Source organism: Dermacentor variabilis, chromosome 5, assembly GCF_050947875.1.
Source record: "Dermacentor variabilis isolate Ectoservices chromosome 5, ASM5094787v1, whole genome shotgun sequence".
NCBI classification, from domain to species: domain Eukaryota; kingdom Metazoa; phylum Arthropoda; class Arachnida; order Ixodida; family Ixodidae; genus Dermacentor; species Dermacentor variabilis.
In genome coordinates this window covers 191,986,850-191,999,195 of record NC_134572.1, presented here as the reverse complement: position 1 = coordinate 191,999,195, position 12,346 = coordinate 191,986,850, and the positions used below count along the sequence as shown (strand labels likewise).

Below are 12,346 nucleotides of genomic sequence, written 5' to 3'. Positions count from 1 at the left end.
TTGTATCAGTGAGGCTCTACTGTATGTGCTGACGCTCATTTTATGTGGCGATCGCAGTGTAAGCAGATGCGAATGGCACCAATCGCATGAAATTTTATTGTGGCGATGGGCAGCTCACGCTTGCCTGTGTGAACGTCGCTTGCCACGAGTCGCTCCTTTAAAGCTACTCGTGATCAGTCATGCAACATTTGTCAGTCACTGGTGTGAATGCGGCTGTGCATGGCTTTGCCACTGCAGGTGCTGGACCAGGACCCAAGCGATGCCAACAGACAGCGGTGTGGAGAGGCTACTCGGCCACTGATCGAGGCCGTGGACAGCCTTACCACATTTGCCAGCTCCCCTGAATTTGCTGGAGTGCCTGCCAAGATCAGCCACAAGGTGTGTGCCTGTACTGTGCTTGCTTCATTGCTGACTATCAGCTTGAAGTTCATGTGGTAACATGCTCTTGCCAACTGTCAACTATAGAGGACTGGCCTTGTTGATAAGATGTGTTAAAAAACATTCAAATGCATTAATAGACGTATACAAAGCAAGTGGACACATACAGACACTATCATTTAAAGACAGTGTTGTGTTTGACCAACAATAAAGCTTTCTACACATAAGATTAACTGATATGTGAACCATTCTTTGTAGTTTAGAAGCACATTCTGTGCTGTTTGTGTGTGTCTAGTTGCTTTGCCTGTGTCCTTTATTGCACTTCAGTAATATTGAGCTTGTTTAGTACTACAGTTGAACCTCCTTACAGCTTAGACCCCTCGTAACGTAACCACTTATAGTGAAGGACCAGCTATAATGCGGTCTTTTCTGACTAACTTTTACCTCCCATAGAACTACATATATACGCATACCACTTATGGTACAGTCGCGCAATACGAAATACTGGTCATAATACGGCTTCTGTGAGAAAATTGATCCCAGACATGCAAGGCTCTCAAGCAGAGAATCTTTTTTGACATTAAAAGTGCAGCGAAATTTCACTTTCGCAAAAATATTTATAAATGAGTAGCATATACCACTGAAGCAATCTTAGCAAAGCCACAGGGCTGGGAATTGAATAATTATTTTTGTTAGCGGCCTTTAAGCAGCACCTATGCCCACAATGGGTGCACCTGGTGATTGCCGTTATGACGCATGTGCCAGCACGCTGCCTCCAAGGTTTTTCAGTGCGCCACAAGCACCATCTTATCTCAGAGGTCATGCTGAAAAGCTGCGCATTCTAGGTCACACATCACTTCCAGCTAGCGCTTATGGCAACATTATTTTCAGTTCCAGTATCATATTTCTTGTGAACGTTTCATAGCACTTCTGCTCATACTTAAAATGTCAAATATTGCACAGAGGCCCTTCTCACTATCTTTAACTACACTTTTTGCGCGGTTCAAAATTTTGTTGCAGTTGGCCTTTAAGGTGAGACTGTATACACTTTGAGGATTGTAGCAGCAGAACTTATGGAACACGTAGACAGAAGGAACGACTAGGCGGGTACACAACTGCATTGTCAACTGATTTCTTTACCAAAATTTCCATGCTTTTTATTTTGTCATCATCTCTCATCTCTCATCTATCTGAGGCTGTCTCAAAAGGTAAGTTCCTTTCTTGTCAGTGCCATTGATGGTGTGCTTACACATTGCACTCCTGTTTGACTTATCTCAAAGTCATCAAGAATCTCCTGAGTTAGTCTATCATCATTTCTTTTCAGGACTTGCACATCGTGACATTCGGGGCTGCACACCCGTACTTGGGTATCTTTTCCCTTCTTGTTCATTTCGCAACATTTGCAGTGCAAGTCCAGATTACTGCCAGGGGTCCCTGAAAGTGATGATGTGTGCTCTCTTGTTCGATCAATAAGGCATCTTCCTGTTTGCCCTACGTATTGTTTTCCACAGAACAGGGGGATGGTGTACACTACTCCTTCGACGCAATGGCAGTATCTGCTCTGGCATGCGAGCTGGCATTGTGGTTTCTTCTTTTCCTGGTTCACTCGTGCAGGCATACTTTTTTCCTTGTTTGGTGCTGAGCACACTACTCAGACGCCGTGTCTTTTACCAGTCTTGATGAGATTGTGGGTCAGTCCGAGCACATATGGAATTGTTGCACAATTATCTTTTGCATCTGCAACTTCATGTCCACTTTTGCTTTCTTGTTTTCTTTTATTCTTCTCTACGAGGCCTTCAGCTATGCTGCATAGCATTGACACAGGATACCCTGCATTTTAAGGCCTACTTAACTGCCGCTGAAAACTTTGTTCAGTCTAATGTTGGCACGATTTCTTCAGTGCTGAACTTGATACTGCACTCGCTATTGCCCGTTTTACAGTCTTGGAATGGCTTGACATGAAGGGAAGAAATGGTTTCATTGCTTTGGGCTCATACCTCCAGCATAGATGTCCCGGTTTGAATTCTAAGAAAATGTCGAGAAACTGCAGAGAACTATAGTTCCGAAGCTCATAAGTGAAGTTCAGCTCTGGGCACATTGATCGAAACAACTTCAGTACGATGTCCTTAAGTTGGTAATCGGTTACATTCTCTGTTTGGTACAGTATCGAGAAGTCATCCACCTATCTATAGATCCATGTGATACGCCTTTCCTTGATGGATCCTTGAATTTTCTTGTCACATGCTCCCAAGTACAAATCACTCAGGATTGGTACTATTTTTGATCTAATGTCCTCTTTTTTGGTCGACCAAGGTTCCATCATGCACAGCAATTATGGCAGCGAGATAGGTACTCAACAGCTCCAAGGTTTCCACCGACATTCCCACTGAGTTTTGAAATGGAATAACTCCTTGATCCTCAATGCTCGCTCTCTTACATTCATCAAATCTGGGTGCAGTATCGAATAATACATGTCTTCGATGTCGATCAAGAACCCATACCAATCATTCATTTCGTACTTGCTAGGTAGAAAATAAAGACCTTAAGGAAGTTAAAAGAAAGGTGCTTCTAGAAGAAGTAAATAATATTTGCCAGCTGTGCAATAAGGTAAAAGCAGCAAAAACTAGCACGCTGTCAGTGTTCTTCACCGCAAAAACCCATACAGTTGGTACCATCTTCCGTGCCATTTTATCGGAAGTAGACACGTGGCAATGGCTGCTTTCGCCACACCTTTTCAAGCAACTTTCCTAAGTTAGGGTAGAAGATCCGTTCAGGATTAGGAACTCTGAAGAACTAATCTCTGAGATAAGAAAATTCCAAGCTCAGTCTGATTAGTGTGCTCAGCACCAAACAAGGGAAAAAGTATGCCTGCACGAGTGGACCAGGAAAAGAAGAAAACACAATGACAGCTCGCACGCCAGAGCAGATACTGCCATTCCATCAAAGGAGTAGTGTACACCATCCCCCTGTTCTGTGAAAAACAATACGTAGGGCAAACAGAAAGATGTCTTAATGATCGAACAAGTGAGCACGCATCATCATTTTCAGGGACCCCTGGCAGTAATCTGGACTTGCGCTGTAAATGTTGCGAAATGAACAAGAAGGGAAAAGATACCCAAGTACGTACGTGCACCCCCGAATTTCATGATGTGCAAGTCCTGAAAAGGAATGACGATAGGCTAACTCGGGAGTTTCTTGATGACTTCGAGATAAGTCAAATAGGAGTGCAATGTGTAAGCACACCATCAATGGCCTTGACAAGAAAGGAAGTCACCTTTTGAGACAGCCTCAGATAGATGAGAGATGATGACAAAATAAAAAGCGTGGAAATTTTGAAAAAGAAATCAGTTGACAGTGCAGTTGTGCACTCGCCTAGTCGTTCCTTCTGTGTCCGTGTTCCATAAGTTCTGCTGCTACAATCCTCGAAGAATGAACCAACTAGCTGAGTTAAACATCCTTTTGACATTGTACACACATTCACTGTATACAGTCTGCACGTGTGACTAAGTGGCCTGCCTGATGTAACATGCACAGGCCAGGGCAGCTCAGGAGCCCATCACCGCAGCTGGGCGGGCCATCATTGATGGCTCGTGCAGCATGATACTGTCAGCCAAATCCCTGGTGTTGAACCCAAAGGACCCACCAGCCTGGCAGAGCCTGGGTGCCCACAGCAAGGAGGTCTCGGATGGCATCAAGAGACTTGTCTCATCCATCAAGTAAGGGCCCCTTCTGCATGAGTATACCACACTTGTAATTAGAAATTGAGTCCTGGCTCTAACTGTACTCGGGGCAAGCCTTTGCCTTGAGGCATTGGTTTACTTTAAAGCAGTATAGTGACACAGATTTTTGGAGTTTTAGGAACTCTAGCACACACTCTTTGCATGTACAAGCATGAAACTTAGCAACAAAATTCAGTTGACTGCATTTATTCTGCGTCAGTCAACAATAAATAATGAACACACTAGACAGTGTTATAGTTGTAATTCAATAACATAATGAAGTCAGTAAAATCGGCACTTGTTATACCAAAATTTCGTTATATAGAAATTCGACCTTTTATGCAAATAAGCACAGTCTACCAACCGATTTTTTTTACATGGAAGAGCCCATAGCAATTTCTAGATTATCGGGCAGTCTGAAAAAAGCGAACTCCATTGACTAACAAAATTTTATGAGAATCCGTTTCACAATGACTGTCGAAGGTAATGCGATGGCATTGAATCAGTGTCGCCACACAGTGCATGGCCACTGTCGAAACGAGTTATGTGTGAGCCGTGTACTGCAGTGGCACTCCTCTTTCGAACTTCGCTGGTAGCACTTGGCACCATCTAGCATTGCCACCGTGAAGCCTACGCGTGGCCTTCGAAATGCATGGTGCGCCAGTGCTTGTGAATGTTGAGAAACGCATAATGCAGTAACCGGGCTCCACAATCGCGCTTCTTTCTGGACACACTGCACCATCTACAGTCGACTCCCGTTAATACGAAGTTCACGGGGACCGCAAAAAACTTCGAATTAAACGAACTTCCAATTAAGCACAAAACACAAAAAACAGCACTTTATTTGTGGCGAAATCGAGTATTTTCTCTAAGAAGAATAGTCGGTCATCTTGCTTTGCTTCTTCTTGCCGAATCGCGCTGCTGAAAGCAAGTTCTGCAGGCTGTAGATGTGGCGGAACGCTTCTTCCGCATTACCTTCAGCGGCAAAGAAGCGCTCCGCAAGAGCAAGGCCTGCAGCTACATCGGCAGCCTTAGGTTGCGGCTCGCCTTCAACGTCATCGTCGCTTTCCTGGGTCGCTTCCTGGGGCCGAATAATCTCTACAATTTCGCTATCCGTCAGCGCACCGCACGCTTCGACCGCCTTGTCTACGGCGACGTAATCTTCAAAATTGACGTCCCCGAGAGCATCACCAAAATCAGTGCCGTCAAGCTCGCTTGTTGATGCTTCCTCCACTGAAATTTCAGAGGCATCCTCCGAAGAAGCTGCCACAAAACCGCAAGCCCTGAAGCAGTTTGCTATTGTTTCTTGCTTCACACGATCCCATGCTCGCACCAACATGTGGATGGCACTAAGCAGGCTCACCTCGTACTTTGTGGAGCTATCCATACACAAAATCATGCGCTCGAGGAGGTGCCGCCTGTACAGGACTTTAACATTCTTGATGATGCCTTGGTCCATTGGCTGCAAAACAGCCGTTGTGTTTGCAGGCAAAAATGCGAGGCGTATTGCACTCAAGGCTGGCACATTCACGTGAGCACTGCAGTGATCGACAAGGAACAACACCTTGCGGTTCGAAGCAGCAAACTTGCGGTCCAATCTGGTTATCCAGCTCTTGAAGATTTCGGCCGTCATCCACGCTTTTTTCTTCGCCTCATAGTCCACAGGCAGCGTCTTCACGCCTTTAAAACATCTCGGCTTCGCGGCTTTCCCGATCACAAGTAACCGACATCGTTCCGTGCCAGTCATGTTTGCCGCGATCAACACCGACACTCTCTCCTTGCTGCGTTTGCCCCCAGCACAGTCGTCGTCCTTGAATGTCAGGGTCTTCTCTGGTAGAAGCCGATAGAAGAGTGCAGTCTCATCTGCATTGAAGATGTCTTCCGGTCTGTATTCGGCGAGATATTCGCGCAGCTTTCCGTCCTTCCACGTGGCGCATGTTTGCTGGTTAACGGACGCCTTTTCACCACACACGCTCTTGAAAACCAGGTCATGGCGATCTTTAAAGCGCGTCAGCCATCCATCTGACGAAACGAAGTCCTCGATCCCCAACGTTGCTGCAAGCGTTCGGGCTTTCATCGCAACGATGTCTCCGCTGAGAGGAAGTTTGTTGCTCCTGGCCTCCCTAATCCAAACCAGCAGAGCCTTCTCCAACTCTGGGTAAGCGCCGGTGCGCATTCACTTCCGAGAAGTCTTGAACTTGTCGTTCTCAAATGCATCCATTATTGTGCGCTTGTTCTTGATGTAGTTAGAGAGCGTGTTCGGCTTGATCCCGTACTTCCGCGCTATGTCTTGTTTGGCGGCACCTCCCTTCTCAACTTCCTTCAATACCTCGACTTTCGTTGCCAGGTGGAGCGTGCGCTAAGAGCCACGGTTTGCCATGGCTATAAACTGTGCGACTAGGTACAGTCAATTCCGAATCACTCGTGGAACAACCTAGCCTACGAGCTTCCCGCACAAAAGCGCTCGACCAACACAGGCCTGATATACGCTGCGCACGCTGCAAGACTAATCTCGCACAATCTCGCCACTGCCAGTATGCAGCGCTGCGTGCACCTATGGCACCCGCGTGGCCTCCGGCGGGAGCCGCTTCACCTCCCGCCAGAGTTGATCGCGGAGGCCACGGCAGCCGTAGCAATGAATAATCGCACCGCTCCAAGAAGGATGGCGTTGCGGGCGGCTGCGGTGGCGATGACACCAACGCGGAGCACGGAACTGTTGCAACACTTGAAAAATTGCACATTCTACCAAAGAATGACGGTCACCTCAAGGATCCCGGCTGAAAATTAACTTCCAGTTAAACAATATTACTGGATGAGGACTTCGAATTATCGAGTGATTTCTTCCATAGGATTACATGCAAAACTAACGGGACCAGCACTTCACTTCTAATTAACCAAAAATTCCAATTAATTTGGCTTCGAATTATCGGGAGTCTACTGTAGTGGCACTGACAAGAGTTCGCTGACAAGGCCGGCGGAGTGAACTGAACATGCTGAACGTGATTTTTTTTCGTCTCGTGAGTACATTACATGCATTGAAACACTTTCTTCATTATCATCAATGAATAATATCGTTACTATCAGCAAGTTTGCGGCAATAATGTAGCCATGACCACTTTAAGGAGACAAACGGAGATGGGCACACTTAGCTGCCAGTGACATAGAAACCCACGGTGGGCACGCTGTGGAAACTGCAGCATTTGTCTTGTGGGGAGCACCCGCCTCCATTTCCTCCCGCGTACCCGCGGCGTCCCGTTCGCACGTGGCGACGGGTCGGGCCGGCGTAGACATGGGAGAGAGGCACTACGCGCACTCCCTTTCTCCGTCGCTCTGATGACGCGCGTACCTCTCTTCCCCTACGCGGCTCACGGGAAAGGGAAACGTATCCGGCAGGCGAGGAGCACTTCCCCTCGCAAAAAGGTAAAAAAGCATAAAAGCGCGCCACCGGAGGAGACTCGCTCTCTTGGGACGCCGGACACCTGCCGCCTGGACGAAAGCACCTGCCGCATCCCGTGAGTGACCTCGTTTGTCTGACCCACCCAGACGAGGCAAGCCTATTTACTACTATTACTGAGAGGACGTCCCTCTGCGAGTGTTCATTATTGCTAATTGCAATAAACGTTATTACCGTTGACGCCGCTGGTTGCCTTATTCGTTCGAACCCGGCGTAGCCGCGATTCCCGCGCTACGGGTTTGGAGTACCACGAAGCGACTGCGTGGGGCTAGATCCGGAGCTTGCCTTCAGCCCTAGCCGCACGCAGAGTGGAACCCCCACATTTGGCGCTACCAACGTGGATCGAATTCAGCAACACGGCGAGTCTTCTGGGGTGTGTTGGCGCTAGGACTACCCACGTTTCAGCGAACAATGGCGGCTGGCTTGTCTGACCTCTCAGATTTGTTCATGTTGTCAAATGTAGCGACGCAAAGTGAGCAGCCTATTGCTAACGCGGCGGCAGCTGCTGAACAAACCAGCAGCTTTGGTTTTGAGTGTTTCACGGGGAACAGTCAGGCGGGCGCAAATGCCACGTGGGCAGAGGTTAACCCTAATACGAGGCGCACCCCGTCGAGCCCCTCGCCGCATCACGACGCGGACACAGAGGCACACATGCCACTAAGTAACTCAACCCGGACGGCCGAGGCATCCGGTCCTTTGGGCGCGAGTTTGCCGTCGAGCGAGGCAATGCTGCAAAACGCGTTGCAAATCATGCAGAGCTTAGCCGGCGCCCTGCAAGGCACAATGCAGGCCTTGTCGCAGAGTGAGCGACCACGGATTAAGGTAGACATGCCTACCTACAGTGGGTACCACGATCGCACGAGTGCAAGTGAATACCTCGACCATCTGCTGTATTACCAGCAGGCAACCGGGCTTTCAGACGCCGAACTAGTCGCGCGCGTGATCCCGGTTTCACTGACCGACCAGGCGGCTCGATGGTTCCGACTGACCGGACACCGATGCCGCACGGTAGAAGAGTTCCGCTCGAATTTCCGCGAGGAATTTCTTCCGCCCAATTACGAGTGGCATTTCAGGAGAGAGTTGGAGCTTCGTACCCAGCATCCGGACGAGTCCCTGCTGGAATATGTTTGAGCGATGGACGAACTTTATCGTCTCGCGAACCCTCACGCCACCGATGCAGAGAAAGTTGAGCGTGTCACACGGCAGGCACACCCCACTTTTGCGGCCTACTTCAGAGGATGTAGGTTTACAGACCTAGACGAACTAGCCGCCGAGGCGAAGCGCATCCAGGGGGACATCCTCGCGGCGCGAGCATACCGTCCGCCTCCACCCGCGGCGCTGTCACTCGAGCCTCGCTGCGCGTGGAACGGCGGCGCGATCCCTTCCCACTCGTCTAGAGTCGACGCGTCGGCATCGTTCGCGGAGCAGCAGGTCCAGCGTAGTTGGGAGTTATCAGACCGTGCTTTGGACCCGTACGCCTACGCGCTGAGAACAGCACCGACTAATGCTGCACTCAGCGCGCCGCGACAGGAGCGAGAGGCCAATGCGAGACTGGAGGAGCGGTACACGCCGAATGCAGTTCAAGGAAGCTGCGGCGAGCGGGAGTGGAGCGACGGCCGCCCAAGCCACCGAGGCTTCAGCGGCCGCTGCTACCAATGTGGCCGACCAGGGCACATCGCCCGTGACTGCGGCCGCACGCCGGGCCGAGGCGCATGGCTCGGGAAACGGGCGAGGCTGCCGGTGATCCACCTTGGTTCCCGTGCGGCAATGTCGAATATAGCCGGTGGTACCGAGTTACTTGCGCCTTCGGCTTGTCGCGTAGGCGGTGTTGCGGACTCGCAGGCGCCGTTCATCGAGCTAGCGATAGCCCGAAAGAAATTCGCTGCATTATTGGATACCGGAGCAAGCGCTTCGTTATTTGGTGACGAGGTGTTGCATCATCTCCGCGAGAACAATATCCGCTTGAGAGATAATGACACCACCTTCCGACTTGCTTCCGGCACAGCACAATCTAGCGGTGCAGCTAGGTTAGTGATCCGTTGGGAGAAACGTGTCAGGCGACAACGCCTCGTACATCTCCCGGGTTTATCAGTGCCTGTTATTTTGGGTCGAGACTTTCTCGTCAAGTCGGGCATTGTAATAGAAATCGGCAACGGAGGTTACCGAGAGAACGGATCGGGTGCTTTAAAGCTTTTCGCAAAAGCGCCCGTGGCAGCGGAGACACGACAGTCTCCGGGCGCAGCGCGAGTGGGCCACACCCAGCCACAGCCAAGCGAGCGAACCGTAATCGGTGCAGGCGAGGAGAGAGACACGGTGGCACAACAGTGCGCCACTGTTCTGCGAGGAGTAACGCACCCGCTTTTGTCAGAGGTCAATATGCCGGAGAGAGAACGGGCACGACTGTCGTCGCTGTTGTACGAATACGACGCGATTTTCACTGACCGTCCGGGCCGCACTACGCTAGTCAGGCACAGGATATACATGGGTGACGCTGCGCCATGGAAATGTAATCCTCGGCCGATTAGCTTGACTAAGCGGAAAGCACTTGATAGCGCCTTAGACGAACTCATCGACACAGGCGTGGTGGAAAGGTCGAACAGCCCATGGGGCTTCCCGGTAGTTCTAGTCCCGAAGAAGGACGATACCTATCGCCTTTGTGTAGACTACCGCAGGCTGAATGAGGTTACGAAGAAGGATGCGTACCCTCTACCCTCCATTTCCTCTTTAGTGTCTAACCTAGGCGGGGCGAAGTACTTTACAACGCTCGATGCTAGTCGTGGATACTTCCAGGTCGAAATGGACGAGCGTCATGGACGAGAAAACGGCTTTCACTTGTCACCGGGGGCTCTTTCAATTTAAAAGAATGTCTTTTGGTTTGGTCGGAGCTCCCGCTACTTATCAAAGGTTGATGGACCGAGTGGTAGGAGACGCAAAGTGGCAACACGCCCTCGCATATCTGGACGACATAGTGGTTTATTCGAAAACATTCGAGGAGCACTTGCGCCACTTGAGAGACGTCCTAGACAGGCTGAGCTCCGCGGGTATCACGCTGAACCCGAACAAAGCTCAGATAGCTGCGAGCAGAATAGCGCTGTTGGGATTCACGCTGGACAACGGCCGCATCCTGCCGAGTAAGGATAAGCTCGAGGCTATATTGAGGTACCCATCGCCGAAAGATATCGGCGAACTAAGGCGCTTTCTGGGATTGGTGAACTTTTATCGCCAATTCATTCCAGACTGCGCGGCAGTGCAAGCGCCTTTGACAAAGCTCTTGAGGAAAGACGAACGGTGGACTTGGGGACAAGAGCAGGAGGTGGCTCTGCGTGGCCTCACGAAGGTGCTCGCTGACACGGCCGAATTGCAGCTGCCCGATTTGAATAGGGAGTTTGTGATTCAAACAGACGGAAGCGACCTAGGCTTAGGTGCAGTTTTGCTTCAGGAGCACGGAGGCACTCTCCGACCGGTTGCGTTCGCGAGTCGTTCGTTAACGCCGGCCGAAAGGAAGTACTCGGTGACAGAGAAGGAGTGCCTCGCGATAGTTTTCGCTCTGCGAAAGTTCGACTATTACGTCGATGGAGTGGCATTCAAGATTGAGACGGACCACATGGCTCTCACTTGGTTGAGGCGCTTGAGCGAGCCGAGTGGCCACCTGGCGCGTTGGGCACTGCTGCTGCAGCGTTACGACTTCACCGTGCGCTACCGCAAAGGAAAAAGGAATGCCGCAGCTGACGCACTTTCGCGAGCGCCAGTCCGAGGCAATGGAGAGGCCCAAGTAAGGGACGCGGAACAACCGTCGATCCTGGGTGAGAGCATGAACCACATAGATGTTGTCGGTTCCGCAGGAGTCGTCTTCAGCAGAGAGGAGCTGTTCGCGGCTCAGCAGAAGGACCCGTTTTGTCGAAAAGTGCTCGACGAGCTCCGGGAGCAGGGTGGCGCGGCCGCCGCACACATGGAGGCAGCTGGTATTGCTGTCAGTGCTAAGCGCTCGGGATCAGTTGGTAATGCTGTGAGTGCGCTGGATTCTTATCTGCTGAATTCCCACGGCCTTCTGCTGAGGTATATTCCCACCGAGGACGACACAAGTGAGGCGTTTAAGGTGGTGATACCGCGCGCGTTGCGAGGAGCACTGCTACGCTACTTTCACGACTCATGTATCGCCGGGCACGCGAGCGGCCCCAAGACTTACATTAAGTTGTGTCGCCTCGCTACCTGGCCAGGCATGAAACGGGACGTGATGCGCTACGCCCGCTCATGTCATGTGTGCCAAAGCGTGAAGCCCCGAGGTGGACGACCGCCCGGCCTCATGCAGCCTATCGACAGCCAGACTCCCTGGCAAATCACGGCGTGTGACGTCATGGGACCGTATCCCACCACACCGAGCAGGAACAAATTCTTGCTTGTAGTCACAGATCACTTCAGTAAATGGGTTGAGCTTTTTCCCTTGCGAAAACTGACGGCACGAGTGATCATGGATAAGTTGATCAAGGTTTTCACCAGATTTGGCTATCCGGAGCAGTTGATAACGGACAATGCGTCCTACTTCACTGCGAAGGTTTTCGTCGACTCGTGCGCTGCACTTGGCATTAAGCACAAGAAAACGACAACTTACCATGCTCAGTCGAACCCCACTGAACGGGTCAATCGCAACATTAAGCACATGCTTGTCGCGTTCTCTGAAAGACATAAGGACTGGGATACCTACCTTCCAGAGATCGGGTTTGTATTGCGATCGACAATGAACCGCTCGACTGGGTATGTGCCTTCTTCTCTCAACCTAGGGAGAGAGCTGCCGAAT

General features: G+C 50.6%; 1 protein-coding gene across 5 annotated transcripts in view; it reads left to right on the top strand.

Annotated features, from left to right (window-relative positions):
- Nucleotides 1–12,346, top strand: part of rhea (Talin_middle and talin-RS domain-containing protein rhea) — a 439,862-nt gene that overhangs the window by 251,592 nt on the left and 175,924 nt on the right. For all 5 annotated transcript variants that reach the window (XM_075693866.1, XM_075693865.1, XM_075693867.1 and 2 more), the window contains 2 exons: nucleotides 238–378; nucleotides 3,913–4,094. In XM_075693866.1, the coding sequence (XP_075549981.1) occupies nucleotides 238–378; nucleotides 3,913–4,094 (323 nt within the window). The remainder of the gene's footprint in view (nucleotides 1–237; nucleotides 379–3,912; nucleotides 4,095–12,346) is intronic.